The sequence below is a fragment of the Acipenser ruthenus genome, chromosome 8 (assembly GCF_902713425.1).
Source record: "Acipenser ruthenus chromosome 8, fAciRut3.2 maternal haplotype, whole genome shotgun sequence".
Classification (NCBI taxonomy): domain Eukaryota; kingdom Metazoa; phylum Chordata; class Actinopteri; order Acipenseriformes; family Acipenseridae; genus Acipenser; species Acipenser ruthenus.
In genome coordinates, this window is record NC_081196.1 from 14430436 (window position 1) to 14449522 (window position 19087).

At 38.6% G+C, this 19087-nt stretch overlaps 1 protein-coding gene across 1 annotated transcript; it reads left to right on the top strand.

Annotated features, from left to right (window-relative positions):
* The first annotated feature begins 12282 nt into the window (after positions 1-12282).
* On the top strand, positions 12283-18357 carry LOC131737828 (arachidonate 5-lipoxygenase-activating protein-like). Its single transcript, XM_059029577.1, has 5 exons — positions 12283-12459; positions 13023-13122; positions 16356-16426; positions 16771-16852; positions 17632-18357. The coding sequence occupies exons 1-5, from the start codon at positions 12390-12392 to the stop codon at positions 17792-17794; spliced, it is 486 nt and encodes a 161-aa protein (XP_058885560.1). The 5' UTR covers positions 12283-12389; the 3' UTR covers positions 17795-18357.
* The last annotated feature ends 730 nt before the right edge of the window (positions 18358-19087 follow it).

Here is a 19087-nt window from a genome sequence, read left to right on the forward strand (position 1 = left end):
AGACGGTACAGGATGCAATGTCTAATTACATTTATTATGTGACAAGTGCTCTCCTTTCAGAGGTACCGGATGCTATGTGCTGCTTCTTCTCTGTCTTCTGAGTCCGACTTCAACGCAATCAGTCATTCAGTGGCAGGCCTTTCATTGCTGAGAAGGGGATCCTTTGTGACGTTTGTTTTTCCAAACAGTACCATAATTTGAAATCTTCTATTTGTCCATATAGATTCAACATAATTACAGTATAAAGCTTAATACAGTTATTTCAGTGTTTTTTTTTTGTGAAGGCTCAGTATAACAAATAAAAAATGTCACTAAAACATGCTCATTAAAACAACCTGAATATGTTATCACCCACAATACATATTAAGATTTTTTTTTTTTTTTTACTTTAGTAGTTAGATCCCTCTGTAAAAGGTATTGTATTTAATTTCATATACATTCACAAGCATCTGAACAATTTTAGTATTCTCGTCCTAATGTGTTGGAGATATCCTAAAACAGTCAACTGCAATCATTCTTTTGCTGAACTCGAGCTCCCTTTGCAGTTCAAGCCAAAATAATCATGTGCTAAATGTCTGCGCTCACATAATCTGAGTCACCGTCTGTTCATGTCTGCAAATGACAAAATAAAAATACTTTAGCGCCACCTAGTGTAAAACATTAAAACAAATGTTTCTGCAATTGAGGTGAATAAACAGACTGGATGCAGATGGATAAATGAATGATCCTTAAACAGATTCATAATTATAAATATTTTAATCAAAGTATTATTAGGCTTATACATCATGTAATTCTTATTTACAGGGCTTCAGTTTTAGTATCAACTCATGTTAGACTTTTATTGGTGGTTTTGGTGGGTTTGGAATGCCTCTCGCCTTTCCCAGTGCAGTTATCAGGCATGAATTTGACAGAGCATGTGTGGGAGCACCTTGATAGGACCCATAGAAATGAAAAAAAAAAAATCCGCTGGAAGACTTGAAACGATTCTAAAAGCCAATACATATTTATGCTGTCTGCAGTATTTTTATTTCTAGCATCCCACTGCTCTAAGGTACAAGATCTAGAATTTCAACCAAATCCCCTCTCCACTGATTTTACTTTCTAGCCTATGCACTCGTTTTCAGCTGTTTATTTTAATGTAAGCACATAGCTGCTGCACAGTATAAATGATAAACCGTCTCATTCTCGTTCTTGTTTGCTAGAATCACTTTTAACAGGTTGTGACTCACCCTGTTGTATTGCCCCTGGCTCCTTAATGTGCTGTACACCACAGCCCATAGGGGCAGAATCTAACAGGGCAGCATGAGCAGTACGGCAGATCCGATGTCTTTTGATATGGAATAGTGCATTATACTGTATAATGTGCTGCCAATCCAAATATTCTCCGAGCACATTAAAGCCCGGATGTAGTGTGACCTAGTGTAAGGTTTTCAGACTCTCAGGGACAGGTAACGTCAACTCCACAGTTGAAACTTGGATAAGTCTAGACCTTACACAATTAACTTGAAGTTTTCTGTGCAATCTAAACAACAAACATGTAAACACACAAACTGCAAAATGCATGAAAAATGTACTGATCTCTTGTGTAATAAAGTTTAAAAATAATGTAGACTTTTAAATGATTTAATGTCAACTACAGTATGTGTGTGATGCATGTATGCTCTGTAACCAAGTGTGTGGATGGGAGTTCAGTCAATGTTCTTTTATTGCCAAAGCTGGGAGCCAATGCCAAGAACATGCAATTTTATTTACTAGAGTAAGTAAATGTGAATAATCTCAATCGAATCCCTAAGTTGTAGACCTTGATATACCTGGTCCAAAGTGTACTGGTGGGTGCCAGAAAAGTACTACATAATTTAATTGGGCCAAGGAAAATGACTGTAATTAAGGTTTGTGACTGTGTGGGTTTAGCTGACAGTAATTGTCCAAACCTAAATCAGGAGCATTTTCTCAAGTAATAACCCAGCCAATGCTCTAGTAGCCTGGGAATCAGCCTGTGAGTTCAGGAGACCGCTACCTGCCTACTAACCAGACGATGTTGTCATTGAAGCAGCAGGCTTACATTATAGTAGACAAATCAAGACTAGACAGTGACTGGTAATTACAGAAGTGTGCAAACCCTATCTCTGCATCCTACATTGCTGACAGTGGCGGAGGAATAGCAGGTGCAGCAGGTGCAACTGCACCAGGGCCGTGCACTTAGGGGGCTCCCGGCAGGCTCAAAAGGTTTATTTATTCATTCATTGTACAGGGCCCTGCTTGTGTTCTGCCTCCTGCAGTTTTGGAAGGGTCGGGACTCAATGCGCAATTAAAATACATTACAGGTTCAAGGTCAACTCTACGTCATAGGTGTGGAATTGTGATTTGCTGTACTATTTACAATAGTATATTTTAGGATGTAAATATGCCTCCAAAACACAAAAGTGGAGCACAAAAGTGTAAACTGAAGGAGGATGAATTGCTGTTGGTTGCAAAGCTTCCTAAAATCAATGTTTTTTTTCCAAAGTGTAACGAGGCCGACAAACCCAGCTGACAATAAGAGTGAAGGCGACACAGAGCATGTCAGTGGGCCTAGTACCAGTACCCCGGCAGAGACGGACAGTGCTGAAATAAACTTCGCTAAAACACCTGAACAAGAATGAGGCATCAAAAGTGTATTGGAGAAAAAAGAACTTGCAAAACAAGAGCTGCCTTAAACATCGATGAACCTGCTTTTCTCTCCACTGATGACGAACACCCCACAGGCAGAGGTCATTTTCCTTTAGAAATTACGGACAGCCAAGTAAAACGATATATAATATCGCAAGGTTCATGTAAACCCAAAGGGCCATTTCCACGAGACAAAAATCAAGAGGAGCGTTGTTTCTCCACAACGTACTATGATATTACAACAATGGCAGGAGTTAAACTGCTGTGTACTTGGCTATGCTTGGTATCTTAGTCATACAATACAGGATGAACTCATTGATGTTTTGTTGAAATGTACTGAGGGGGATATTGTTAATGAAATAAAGGCGGCACCTTTGTTCTCTGTAATAATGGATACCAGCCAAGATATTCCCAAGACTGATCAGCTGAGCCAGATTTTTCGATATGTACGTAGGAATGTGGCAATCTTTCCTGGGTTTTCAGGCCATTTCTGATCAGTCTGCCAGTGGACTTGAAAAGAAAATTATTGACTGTATTGAACAGAAAGGTTTAGATGTCGTGGACATGGGGTATGATGGGGCCTCTAATATAACTAGCGTGTACTCTGGTGTGCAAGCAAGAATATCAAAGAAGGACACAACTTACAACTTACACTGAATGATTCAGTTAGAAGAATACCAGAAGGGAAGCATTTCTATGATGTGATCGAAAGACTACACTTTTTTCTATAAAGTGTTCTATAGGTGCCTAGATATAATAACTGCACAGCTTTTCAATCGATTTCAAAGTTTACAAGCAGTCGCAGATAAATTCAGAGTAATCCATTCAAGCACGCTTCTTTCTGGAAGTGATGATGATCTGCATCAAGGAGCTGGAAAATGTGCCAATCATTTCAGCAAAGACATTTCTCCTGGACAGCTGCTTTCATTGAGATCATGCTTACAATCTGAAATCTCAAAGCAATCATCAGTCTAGACTTGGCAAAAGTACTAATTGTTGACAACAATGCGTTAGCATCTAGTTTTCCAGAGGTTTGTATGGTACTTCTGCTGTTTATTTTCAAAACGTTTATTTTCAAAACTCAGACTAATTAGAACTACCTAAGGAGCACAATGGGACAGGACAGACTTCATGGATTGGGAGTGTTATCCATTGAAAATGAACGAGCCAGAAAACTGAACCTACAAGATTTCCATTACATGAGTGTAGATGTTAAAACTTCTTGCTGATTTTAACTCGGCTCTCGCCAAGATAAGCACCGACTAAGACATAGCTTTACCGTAAACTAATGTGATCCAGCTGCGTCTCCATCCATTTGTGTTTCCTTCCATCTGATGATATAGACATCCTTCAACCTGGTGTTGATGGCTGAAGTGTAATGCTAGCTCCAGAGATCACCTTATTTTGCCTCCCCAGCCAAGTAAACTGTCCTTGGCTAAGACCCACCTTACATCCTGTCAAAATGTGCCTTAATGTTGCAGGTGATGAACACAAAGGACATTAGGGATTCTCTCCTACACAGAGGTTTAGGTTCTGTGGTGATGGGAGAACATCATATGTTGACCTGATGAGAAACTGATCCTGCTCTGTTCCACTGTCCATAGGTCTTGCCAGCCGATCTTGTGTTGTTCCACACTCCCATCTCATCCATTCTCCCTGCTTGGCCTGGGAAACGGCCTTTATGCTTTTGCACCTCGTTGACTACTAGCTTCCTCAGTTGAGCTGGGGTTGCCTTGTGCCATGTAGGAGGAGATGAACTGAGACCAAGACCCCCTCTTCCATGCTGAACTTGCCCCATGATATCACCGATTCAAAGGGCAGCCTTTGCATCTTCCACGGCTTTCTTTGCCACCCAGTTTCTTCCAATTTTCAACACAGGTGCTGTCTCCCTTACGCATTTGTTGCATGACTCTTCTAATGTAATTTCCAGTCGGACCTTGGCGCACTTAAACTCCTCGGTTAGAGCGGAGACTGGTAGCTGCAGTATTCCTTTACCATAAAGTCCCACTCTGCTGAGGCAGTGTGGAACTCCCAACCATTTCCTGACGTACTGATTAAAGCTTCCAGCTTCTCTACTGTTGTCAAAGAAACCTCGTACACAGTCAATGGTCACCTCGGCAGTAGACCAAACTGAAAGCACCAGAGTTTTAGTTTGCCAGGTAAAGCGCTGTTGTCTATGCACTTCAACCCTTCCACTGCTTGTTGTCTAACTTCTCCCACACAAACTGTGTCCTTTAGATCCCCGTCGTACCATCTCCCAAGACTTTTCAGTGGCTTCTCAGACACTGTTGGTATTGCCTCCCCATTAATATAGAAACTTTTATCTACTACTTTACCTGTAATTATAGAGATGCTCCTTGATTTAGTGGGCTTGAATTGCATTAATGCCCATTCAATGTTGCCCAATAACCGATTAGTGCAGGCTACTGTTGTAGTCATGGTTGTCATGTCATCCATGCATGCTCGAATTGGTGGTAGTTGCATTCCAGAAGCCAAGCACTCTCCTCCCGCTACCCATTTTGATGCCCTAATAATTACTTCCATTGCCATGGTAAAAGCCAGTGGAGAAATGGTGCATCCTGCCATTATTCCAACTTTTAGGCATTGCCATGTAGTGCTGAATTCTGAAGTTGAAAAACTAAATCGCAAATCTCCAAAGTAGGCTTTCACTAAATTTGTTATTGTCATCGGTACACTGAAAAAATCAAATGTTGCCCAAAGAAGTTCATGTGGCACTGAACCATATGCATTAGCCAAATGTCACATGGAGCTCCTTCCTCTCCTTTTTAGCTGATTGAATTTGTTGCCAGATCACACTGATAACTGATGACTTTGCAGAACGAAAGGCACGCAAAATGCGATTCAAAAAGGTGAGAAGACTTTTCTGCGTTATATGTTGTCATGATATACTATTTCACAGATGCTAGTATTTAGATAATTAAATGTTATGAAGTTTTGAACAGTTTAATTGGCATGTTTAATGTGTATAAATAAGTGTTATTCATTCAATTTGAGGTAGGGGGGCCCATAATAAAAATCTGCACCGGGGCCCATGTATTTTTATGTCTTAAAGATGTGTTGGAACACAAAACTTGTAATGGCAGTCTATGATTACTTGTTAACATAAAACTGCAGATGAATACATAGGTAATTACATATCAATAAAATACTTGCCAAATAAAACGTTGGCATGGTCACTTTGTTTGTGATGTTAAAAATATATATCTAGGGAAAAATAAACTATGCCAAAAAATCACCAATTCAACACATTTAGCTTTAGTTAAATTTCAGATGTAATCTGTTCCACTGGAATATTCATACAGTACATTATTATTATTATTATTTATTTCTTAGCAGACACCCTTATCCAGGGCGACTTACAATCGTAAGCAAATACATTTCAAGTTTACAGTACAAGTAATACAATAAGAGCAAGATAAATACAATGACTTTGGTTCAAGCAAGTACAAGTGTGGTGACAAAATACAATTCAATACTACAGCAGATAACAGTGACAGTGATAGTTATATCAAGATATGATTAACTACAAAATACTACAGAGTAAACACTAGGCAGATTACAGTACTCTGAAGTACAGGATTAAATGCAGTAAAATAGGGGGCAGATAAGAGCAAATAAAGCGCAATTAAGGAAGGGTGATAGTGTCCCAGGGGAAAAACAGAGGAGTTCTACAGGTGCTGTCTGAAGAGGTGAGTCTTAAGGAGGCGCCGGAATGTGGTCAGGGACTGGGCGGTCCTGACATCTGTAGGTAGGTCATTCCACCACTGCGGGGCGAGGGTGGAGAAGGAGCGGGCTCTGGAGGCAGGGGAGCGTAGAGGAGGTAGAGCCAGTCTTCTAGTGCAGGCGGAGCGGAGAGGTCGAGTGGGGGTGTAGGGAGAGATGAGGGTCTGGAGGTAGCTGGGTGCAGTCTGGTCAAGGCATCTGTAGGCTAGTACAAGAGTCTTGAACTGGATGCGAGCGGTGATCGGTAGCCAGTGGAGTGAGCGGAGTAGTGGAGTTGCGTGGGAGAAGCGAGGCAGAGAGAAAACCAGGCGGGCAGCGGAGTTCTGGATTAGCTGGAGCGGACGGGTGGCGGACGCAGGGAGGCCAGCCAGGAGGGAGTTGCAGTAGTCTAGGCGGGAGAGTACCAAGGCCTGGACCAGGAGCTGGGTGGCGTAGTTGGTGAGGAAGGGTCGGATTCTTCAGATGTTGCTCAGGAAGAATCGGCAAGTGCGTGTCAGAATGGGGAGTGGGACCTGGTAATGCTGACTAAGGCTGTATTCTAATCAAATGAAATAATAATTATAGTTTATTTCTTAGCAGAAGCCCTTATCCAGGGCGACTTACAATTGTTACAAGATATCACATTATTTTTACATACAATTACCCATTTATACAGTTGGGTTTTTACTGGAGCAATCTAGATAAAGTACCTTGCTCAAGGGTACAGCAGCAGTGTCCTCCACCGGGGATTGAACCCACGACCCTCCGGTCAAGAGTCCAGAGCCCTAACCACTACTCCATAAGACAACAATTAGTTCTAAATATGTCTCATAATAATTAAAAACTGTATGCAACAGTGTAACCTAAAAGTCTTTGTTACTGCTAAACTTAAAAACAATTGAAGACTTAACTCCAGGCATTGAGGAATCCAGTAACAAGCCTTCCTGCTTGATTTGAAGCCGAAACCATAATGTGACTGTGGTTTCAAAATTGTATTCATTCTTTTTTATAACACGTAGGAATGCCTGTAACCACCAAGAATCAATGCAGCTGCACCAGGAAGCTGAGGGCCAGGGTTTCCATTGTAGATGTGAAAGAGATATTTGTGTGTGTTTAAGAGAAACAGTGCCATGACCTTTGTGTATTTCTCTTGCAGGATAATAGTGGATGAACCTGATCTAATAGATAGCATGAGTTAGAAGAAAAAAGACCTGCCCTAGCAAAACTTGATAAAAACACTTCCTTGTTATGTACATCCTTGTTAAGCTGTTAATTACTTGTAACAAGTAATGTAGTAAATTGTTAAGCTGTTAATTACTTGTAACAAGTAATGTAGTAAATAGAACCCCCACTGTAACTGTACATACACAATTTGAACTATCAGTATTAAAAGTAAATTATCATGACCTACAGGTAGTGAACAAAAAAATGGAAACACCAATGTAAAGTCACTTAATAGGGCATTGGGCCACTATGGTATCCCGCTCTGTGGAGTTCTCGGTGGAGCGTTTTTAATGAAACTGGCTGCTCGCGCCCCAGGTTGAAATTTCCAGTCAATTGATCTGCAGTTGCTCGCCTGTTTTGCTTTGCACTTCGAATTAATGCATGGATATCACGATCCTGGAGTATGCGCTTCCGCCCACTGTTGCCCTTTGCTGATGATGTCTTTCCCTCGGAGTTCCATGCCGACATCACCTTAGACACCGTTGCTCATGAAACATCAGCAAGTTGAGCTGTCTTGGTCACTGAAGCTCCTGCCAAACGCGCCCCAACAATCACCCCTCTTTCAAAGTCACTGAGGTCTCCTCTTGCAGCCATGCTAGCCATAATTATAGGCAACCAGGCCTGTCCAGCATTTTTATACATGCTGGGATGTTATTTGCTTAATTAACGCATGAGCCACACCTGTGTGGAAGCCCTTGCTTTCAGTATACTTGGTGTCCCTCATTTACCCAGGTGTTTCCATTTTTTTGTCCACTACCTGTACCTTATTTTTTGCTTTTGGTACACACACATATATATATAAACACAAAAACACAAACCAAAACAAACACCTAGCTCCTTTGGAGCACTAACTAAACAGTATGCAGGTCCCTGACTAGCTCGCAGGACGGCTAAGCCGTTTACCTGGCATAAACAAAATACACGATAATAACCCTGTCCTCACAAGAGTGACTGCCTGGAAACAGAACACATTGCCTTCTGCTTCCTTCTACACCGCAGTCCAGCGCAGACTGACTGCCTCTCTTAAATACCCTGCACCTGGTTCTAATTTACAATTAGCACCAGGTGCAGGGGATAATTAATAATAAAATAATTAACAAATTAATTAAACAAAAGGTACATACGCACATGTTTTACGCAGGAAGGAATTAACCCCCTCCCTGTGGTTTTACAATATATATATATATGGCCATAACTCCTTTATTTATTATCGAATTTGTTCAAATTATTATTTTTTTATTACATGTTCTCTGCTTGTTGAAGTTTCATTATACACTGTCAGATTTGTACTGGCCATGCAAATTATATATATATATATATATATATATATATATATATATATATATATATATAGACACACACACAGCAGTAACATTGGGTGGATCCTAAAGTGTAAAAATTAAATCTCAAAACATATACATATATAGCTGAAAAGAGGAAATTACAATTTCAATGAACTTGTGAAACATCAGCAAGTTGAGCTATCTTGGTCACTGAAGCTCCTGTCAATCGCGCCCCAACAATCACCCCTCTTTCAAAGTCACTGAGGTCTCCTCTTGCAGCCATGCTAGCCATAATTATAGGCAACCAGGCCTGTCCAGCATTTTTATACATGACCCTAAGCATGCTGGGATGTTATTTGCTTAATTAACACATGAGCCACACCTATGTGGAAGCCCTTGCTTTCAATATACTTGGTGTCCCTCATTTACCCAGGTGTTTCCATTTTTTTTTTGTTCACTACCTGTACATCCACTTTATGAACATGAAAAAATGTTTGACAAAGTTTTATCACAATTGGTTAAAAAATTATTTGGATATATGTACAAAGAAAATGACATACTCGGACGGTTGGACAGACAGACATACAGATGTTATTCAACCCCTTGTTTCTGTTACTCAAAAATGTTAATGACAGACATGTTTATGTGTTTGTGTATTTATTATAATTAATATATACAGGGATTAAAAGAAATCTGACACACCTATCATAACATTTGAATAGGGGGCAGAGTCATCCCAGGCGGTCAGGACGACACTTACTTGATGTGACAAGTCTGCAAGGTGTTTAAGATGTGACCATTCCTTAATGAATACAACCGCAAAGTGTATTTTTCATCCTCTTAGTTGATACAGGACCTTTTTTTATACAGCACAGAATACATGGATACCTGACTTGAACGAGGAGTAATAGGCAGAGTTAAAAGGACAAAAACCTTTTACCAGTTGTGTTTTCCCTTTCACAAGAATGGAGCAGAATTTCCTTTAATAGATCTAAATCCTGGAACATTGTGTTCTTTATTAGGCCCCTTCCTTCCTATGGTCTAGAGCAGGCCATGTCCCACTTGGCAACAACAATAAGTATTAAAAGTGTCCACAAGAGGGACTAAGAGCACCACTCAATAATTACTGTGAGCCACTACAACCGCCAGGGTAAAATCAACTGAATAGTGTAACATTGTTTTAAGATAATCCCATGCTATCCCTGACAAGGTTTGCACTTTATGATCATATATTTATTGATAAAGCAAAATGTCATGGGTACTGCAAGTGAAACAGATATCCAAGATGATCAGCACTCCCAACCCAACAATAATGTTGTAATAATAAAGCTTTCAACAAAAATGTGCACTTCCCCGTCAATGATTTTGGTTGGAGTTTGTTTTTCAAAAGTGTAAGTGTATATTATTATATTAGGTCTTGCATAGTAGAGATAGTATTGCATAGTATACCAAGTACTGTAATTAGACAGGAAAAACTAAAGACACAGTTATAGTTTATAAACAAACACATACAAAATATCACAAAAACCATGACATCTACCACTTCAAAATCAATGACACATTCACTGTCCCTCCACATTAAAGAGGTCACTACCAAGTTCCTTTTAATTTTTTTTATATTTTATTTTCAAGGCAGTAGTTTCACTTTGACCTGGTCAAGTCATTTATCCTTCCACCGCACTAAATACTTCCTTCCTGTGTCGCGAGTATTAGGACCCCACTTTCTAGTATCAAAGTAGTGTATATGTTGCTTTATGTTGATATTGATATACTTTCCTTTTTGATGATGTTTGTAATCACCTTGGTTCTTTTGTCCCACTCTTGAGTTTTTTTTCTCTTTGTCTGTCTCTGTCTTAAACTGATTTTCAGTTTGCTTTGAACTTGTTCCAGTTCATTCAAATTCTGAGGACTTCTCTTGTGCACAGCCTTCTTCAACTCATACAAAAGATTCTCAATCAGATTTAGATCTGGACTTTGACTGATTTTATTCTTCTTTAACCATTCTGAAGTAGATTTTGATGTGTGCTTTGGATCGTTGTCGTGTTGGAACGTCCAGTTGCACTTTAAATCAAGTTTTGTAGCGGAGGGTTTCAGATGATTGGCCAATATCTTTTGGTATGCTATGGAATCCATTTTACCATGTATTGGAACTAAATTTCCTGTGCCATTAGAGAAAAAACAGCCTCATAGAAGGATATTACCACCTCTATGCTTGACAGTAGGTTTGGTGTTCTTTTCTTTGTACGCCTCACCAGACTTTCTCCAAACATAACGACTATCAGCGTGACCAAATAGCTCACTCCACAAAACCTTTGAGCAGAACTCATATCCATCATTCAAATGCCGTTTTACAAACTTTAAGTGATTGTCCTTGTGACGTTTTCCTAAGAGTGGCTTTTTCCTTGGCCTGCGACCATTGAGATCTTCACCATGCAATACTTGCCATACAGGAAGGAACTATAACTGAAATGTACAAAAATGAAAAAAAAAGAAAAGTTTTTTTTTGGATGTACACAAAAGGTTTAAATGATTATAAAAATCATGTATTTCAGGACGTTTCTTCAGCAGTGTAGAAAGAATAAGGGGTTTTGTCCGAAACATTATATATATTATATATATATATATATATATATATATATATATATATATATATATATATATATATATATAGCAGATCTGGTCTGCAGATACTACCATAGAATCAACCCGCGCCATCTAAAAGAACATCCTGTCATGTATGCATTTTAAATAATAATGCTTCTCGCGGCCCCCCTGTTGAGAACCACTGGGTAAATGTGATGGATTAGCTACTACAACACTTCATATTAGCTGCGCATGTATAGTTTACTTTGAGTTGAGTTGTTGAGTTGTTGAGTGGAGAGAGAGAGAGAGAGAGAGAGAGTGAGAGAGAGAGAGAGAGAGAGAGAGAGAGAGAGAGAGAGAGAGAGAGAGAGAGAGAGAGAGAGAGAGAGAGAGAAGATGGTGCCAACAGAAAGATCATGTAATTTAAATAGGATTTTATATTTAAAAATGCAGCTTACAAAAAATATGAAATCTTACAGTGGGCATCCACAACAGCATTCTTTTCAAGGTGTTTTAATTGTCCTGGAGGGTTATGTGACGGTTCCTTGTGAAACATCAGGCATTCTTTAGAAGCACCTGCCAAGTGAGCATCTGCTATCCAACCAGATCAGCTGTCTTTTGTGAGTAAAACTGACTTTCAAGATAGATATACAGCTTTCATACATCACATAATATATGTAAGATTTGCATAAAACAGAGGCTAAATGGGAGTAAAAAAAAAAAAGAGAACATATACGACAAATGTTGCTGTTCAAGTTAATCTGACTAAATGAATACCTCTAGTGGTGTCCCAGCCTTACAAAGGAAACACACGTATCCGCAGTATGAACGATAAATACACTTCCTCTTTTCATGCATTTGATACCACCACCAGCACACTGAAGTGAAGCAGAAAGTGTTTCCACTGGTTCTGAATATACAGCTAAAATGGACGAGGACATCCTAGAGAATATAGTACTGCTTACCCTGGTAACTCTGCTGAGTGCTCTGCAAAATCGTAAGACATGATCCTCATTTGTGACTGTTCTGCTAGTTAGAAAGTTGCAATTGAGATGGGACTTTATTTATTTATTTTTACAGTTTTTAATTTATTTGATGTATCATATATATATATATATATATATATATATATATATATATATATATATATATATATATATATATATATATATATTAGTATTATTTAAAATGTAGTAACAAACAAATATGTAGCAGTTATATTTTGGTAATAGCTATCATTTTATTTGGTCAAATTTTAGGTTGTAAAGTATTCTGTTAGAAAGTCGGCATATGTATTGCTTAATTGTTTTTGCTGTAATATTAGGATAAAACTTCATGTAAAAGGTAGGGTGAACTCATATCCCAGCTTTGTACTGCAATGCTTTGTATTTCTTTTATCAAGTCTTTTTTTATATATATAGATATTTTAGAGTTATTTAATAATAGTGTGTTTATTATGAAAAGGACACATGGTTTATTCATTTTCATATATGTATATGAAAAGACAACATGGAAATCGTAGACCAAACAAGGTATTACATCTTGATTGTTTCATTTTAGTATTCTTTGCTCAGAAAGTGGAACATGAAGGCAAAACTCACACTTCTAGAAGTTTCCTGAGGCAAGGAACCCCTGCGTTTGAGCGTGTCTACTGTGCAAAGTAAGTCACAAAAACAGTGGTCTTCCTTGTCTATAACACTTGTTTTTTGTGCATCCAGAGTATAGTCCAAAATAAAACAAATTGTACAATGTGTTTATAATCTGTACCGCAATATGTATGTGTAATTCTTAAACATCTGGTTTAGCGTACTAGATTAACTTAGAGAGAGAAGACACGTTTGAAAGCCCTTTCGTGACCAATGAGGAGCTTCGAACCCCTGAGGTTTGTGATGCCTGAAACAAAAAATGTGATTCTAAATTAGTTAAGATAACGTGATATTTCAGACCAGTAGCAAGTTGCTATTTAGTATACTGTAACTGTATATTTCATAATGTCTTCTTGGTATTCATGTACTGCATTGGGCTTATGGTAAACAGGGAAAGCACCAGCACAAATACATTTGTCAATCTCTGGAAATATAATCATGTTTCAAATGATGTTCTGTTATTAGAAATACAGTACATTGATGAACAAACCATGTTTAGCAGAAACACAGCAGTGTTTTGGTGGATCTACCAAGATCTTGTTTCATTCAAACATTCAAAGTACTATTATGCTTGTGGTATTGATGTAAATATGTTTGCAAGCCAGTGAAGAGTAACCAGAAGCAGATACAATCTCCCATTGTTTTATACAAGTTTAACACACAGACTAGTGGAAAATGATTTTGCATATCCGTCTGTATTATTTGTATTTGTAGGGGCAGCAGTGTGGAGTAGTGGTTAGGGCTCTAGACTCTTAACCAGAAGGTCATGGGTTCAATTCCTGGTAGCAGACACTGCTGCTGTACCCTTGAGCAAGGTACTTTACCTAGATTGCTCCAGTAAAAACCCAACTGTATAAATGGGTAATTGTATGTAAAATAAGGTAATCTCTTGTAACAATTGTAAGTCGCCCTGAATAAGGACGTCTGCTAAGAAATAAATAATAATATTTATTATTTAAGGTGCATTCTCCTCTGTGGACTACTGAGAACACTAAAGCATGCAACGCCCATGCGGTTGAACTTGTTTTAACTCTACCTGTACTCAAGCACATCATGCAGACTGCAGACATGCTCAATGCTCAGTGAATTTAGCTTCAGTCTACAACAGAGGGAAATGCACATTGGAGCTAAAATTATGGTATCAGCTATTTAGTCTTTAAGTTGTTTTAAGATAAACTGAGATAATAAGTAATCTTCATATTGTGGCACTGTTAGAGGGTTCACCCCGCCCCTGTGTGTATTATATTATTTGTTGTATTATTATTTAAAACATATTGTTTATGTGTGTAAAAACACTGAATTGTATTGTTAATTTTTTTGCAGCATGGATGGGGTTAAACTTTTCCATCCATGCTAAACTCGTGCAGAATGTGTCCGTCTCCAGACTGACTGATTAATTTATTATTAATTTGGAGATGGTCACATGTATATAAACCCGCAGCTTTGGCTGATTGAGGTTAGTGCATTCCGAGGTAGAACAAGACGTGAGTGAAAGGGAAAGTAAAAGCTTAAACATAACAATTGCTACGTGTGTTCCGTGTCTGTTGTGTTTGTCTGTTTTGGCCATCGTGTCGTTTATTTTGAGTGTTTTGTTTCGTTAAACCTTTTATTTTGCAATAAACCAGCGCAACAGCACATTCACTCACCATTTTGTGTCACTTCCTGGTCTGATGTCCCCACAAGCCATCCATGTCACACTTGGTGTTAGGATGTGGGATAAACAGCGCCTTCACTACACACGCCAGGAACAATATTGCGGGTGTTTTGTTTTAAAATAAAAAATAAAAAAAAATTGTGGGCGATTTTTGGGAGAAAGGGATAGACGTCTGCCTCACCGGTTTAAAAGAGGAAGATTGGTGCTTTGCCGTTGGCAAGGTCGGGCACATATGACCCAACCAACCCCCTTCATGGCAGGTGGAACTGCCAGTCCCAAGGAGGAAGAAGGAGGAAGAAGGGAAGGAGCGGTCATCCCCGGAAGAAGCCAGTGCACGTTCCAGTGCCCACGAGGGAGGAGCCCAACTGTCCAACACCCAAGAGGGAGATCTCTGACTGGCTGATGGACCCTAAGGGGAACTTTCAGGAGGCTCTCCCGGTGGTGGCCAACCTGCTGTGGGCCAGAGATGGGGAGCAATAGGAAGCCTGGGAACTGCAACACCACCCAGTGTCCCTCTCAGACATCGCAGTCATGGTAATCAACTACTTGACTGCAAATATGGGAATGCTGCCACTTTTGATTACTATCGGGAGTAGTCATGCTTACTCAAACTCCACAGGCAGTAGGCACGTCCACACCAGGGCTGCACCAGTCTCCAGTGACCGAGGGACAGCAGCACCAGTCTCCAGTGACCGAGGGAGAGCCGCACCAATCTCTCTGCATTAATTGTTTTAAAGACCAGCCTTGACACTGGGAGTTAACAGAGCATTAGAAAACAGTCTCCCACTGGTAACAGAACAGGATTACTGTGACTCTGTCAGTCAGGTCCAGTTAGGAATGCACACTGGCAGAAATGTGTTCACTCCCATTTCTTTGGACAAGGAAGTGACCTGATAATTTTCAATATGCAAATCAACATTCACCAGAAATACAACAGCTGAAGACACATTTATATACAGCCTACTAATATAGGTGATCGCGGCACCTTAAAACATAAAACATAATCATAACATCATCGTTTTATTCTTTACTAGAGGTCATCATGGTTGGCTCAAGATTCCTTTGGCACGTGTCATGATCTTTATAGATTAGTTGCAAGAAAAGAAGGGACCCAGAGAAATCCTGGTTAGGGAGAGATAAACCTAAGCTGTAAAAATGCCTTTTTTTTTTTACATCTTTGCATTATTTGTAAAAAAAAAAAAAAAAAAGGGAAGTATCAGCCAAGGGTACACTTATGAAATTGTTTAAGTAAAAACAGAAAGGAGTGAAGAAATATTGCACAATGTAGTAACTATCCTCTTGAAGTTTCACCATTCAAACTGACACACATGACTGTCTGATTACTTACAGAATGCCATTCAATCTGTAGGGTTTTTTTTTTTTCTGCATTATGCAATGACCATAAATGTAGTGAGCATTGTAAGTGTAAAATAAACCAAACCAATACACAAAATAAGACATCTAACAATAATCTTTTTCTTTTTTTTTTTAAACCAATAAGATTTGGCATCTGTATGCATCTTGACCAGCAAAAAAATAAAATTAAATAAAATTAAATCAATTAAAAAAAGCATAATTTATTTATTTTTTTAGCCAAAACTGCATGGATGCTTATCCAACCTTCATTGCTGTCCTGTGGAGTGCTGGGATATTCTGCAGTCAAGGTAAAGCAAACATGTGACCTTTGAAGTACTGTACAAAGGTTACTAAAGCAGAAACACATGAAATACATTGTCATTATTTTAGCTTTTTATGTTTCTGTGTTTTAGCTCTACCTGTAACCATTAAAACCCATCACGAGAACTTACTGCAGCAACTGGATTTTGCTAAATGCTATTAGGAACTAAAAATGTTTTTTTTTTGTATTTTACATTTACGCTATTCTTTGACTTTGCAAAGACACAGTTTTACTGACAAGTTAACCCCATTAATTAAATACCAGGACTAGAGTACAGTTTGTTCTTTGTTGCTTTATTTTGGAAATGACATTTATTCTCAATTGTTTTAGCCCCTGCAGCCTTTTCTGGGTTGATGTACCTGTTTGTGAGGCAAAAATACTTTGTTGGCTACATGGGCGAGACATCTCAAAGGTATTTATCTAACATCAACACATACCACTGAAAATGTGCTCAGATCTCCTGCTGTATTGTTTTGAAGTAAACCAAGAAGAAATGTCAGGCAGATACATGTTTCTCCTAACACCATTGGAAAGATTGACTTTTAGCTGTCATTGTTTACCTACTTTAATGGGGCCACACATATAGTTGTCAGGTTAGGGTGTGCACCAAGGTCCACTGGGCATGAAAATAACCTGTATTACATTTCTTGGCATAGCCTGGTAATAGAGTGTAGGACCACAATCATGATGGCACTGCCCTCTGCCTTGGCAGTGGGTCCCTTTATATATTACAGAATACATGGCAGGGATGTGGTTTGCTTACAGAAAATAGTAAGTAACTTGAAAAGTCATTTTGAATTGCTTTTTTTTCACATTTCCCTTACTTTGTTCAGTGTTTGCAAATCATTCGGAGTGGTTCTGTAGGTGGAGCTGGCAGTTGAAGGGTCACATTGTAACCCAGCATTGGAGGAGAACCCAGAACTACTCAACGATTTAAAACCCCATAAAAATAGTGAGCGAAATGTAACAAAAGCAATTAAAAGGGTATTTGAAGCTACTTACCATTAAGCTGTCATGTGGGACAGCCTTTTTGCACATGTGTGTGCTACATACTGAAGTTGTTTCTATTATTAACTCTAGTATGTACATATATGTTTTACAACTAAAAACCTACTGAGTTAAAAAAATGTTATGACATCATCATGCTACCTCCCCTCAGCTTATTTTGTGCCCCTTTCTTTTCCCTTGCAGTACCCCAGGTTACCTTTTTGGGAAGCGCATCATTTCCTTCCTGTTTCTCATGTCTGTTGTTGGAATTGCCAATTACTTCCTCATCGACTATTTTGGAAGTGACGTTAAGCAGTACATTCAGACTCTGGCCAAGGCATCATCAGCACTGCTGCTCATCCCCTAAAAAACCTGTCATTAATCACGATAAAAATGATTACCTGCAATTGAATCCACCACAGTATATAGGTTTCAAAGTGTAGTTTTGAAACCACATCTGTATTATTTTTTAAATGATTTCTGGTACCAACTTCCAGGCAGTCTTTTACTATTTCACTTCCTAGGTTATTTTCCATGTATTTTTTAGGTTTCTGCAAGTTGCTGGCTGCAGATCATGTCTACCAATGTGGGAAGCAGCTGGTTAACATGAAAGAAGATGATCAAGGAGGAAATGCAAGACTATCTGAAAGTAGGGCTTACAAAAAGAGATTTATTTAACCTTGTACAGTACCAGATTCATTTAAAAAAAAAAAAGAAAATACATGTTTCTTTCAAAATTGCACAGGATACTTCAAGTGTATGATGGGTAAGATTTAGGGATTTATTTTGTCAATTACAACGCCTTTAATCATGCGTCCGAGTAAACTTTAAAGCTTGTTCTGCAATAGAAGTTATATTACAAAGTCATGAAGCAATGTCATTTATCACGCTGTTAATGCAACCAATAAAATTAACCTGGCTTTTTATTTATTTATTTGAGTTCTATTTCTTCTCCAGAACTGTTACCTGCCTGGTAAAATGGGTATATTTTAGCAAATTATTCAGACAAAACTAATTAGAAATATAAAGAGTGTAAAATACGACAGTTATTGCACTACGTTTGCCCATACAATAATATTATAATCTGAAAAGTTTTCAATTTGGTCGTAGTGGTGGTGGAAGCCCACTTTATTATGATCCCTATAGACAGCTCCTTTAGTCAACCAGAGCCCCTGTTTTGTGTGATGTATGCCACAACATCACAAATTACACAACAGTCAAAAACGTAATTCACCTTAAAACACATCTACATACAGCAAGCAGTTGGACTAAATCAAGATTTGTTATTAGAAACACTTGGATTATGTAACAGTAGTACAGTATATACAGTAATCACAGGGCAGCAATCGCGTGTGTATGGGTTATATTGACATTCCCTCATACAGACGTTCACAGTTCTAAAATACCAGATCATAACATATTACTTAAACAGAATACATTGTCTTTGGCGTACAGAAAAGTCCTCAATTTAGTGTACTGTGAGATATAGAATAAAAGTTATAGACAAAAAACCACCTCTTATACATCTACAATCAAGTCTTCCCGAGGTGTACCCAAAGTGCAAACTATTCACCATCTATCACCGTTTACTGTCATTTTCAGGTAATGGCTCGAGTGGTTTAACACATCTTTAAAAAAACAGAAACTCATTTCTAATAAA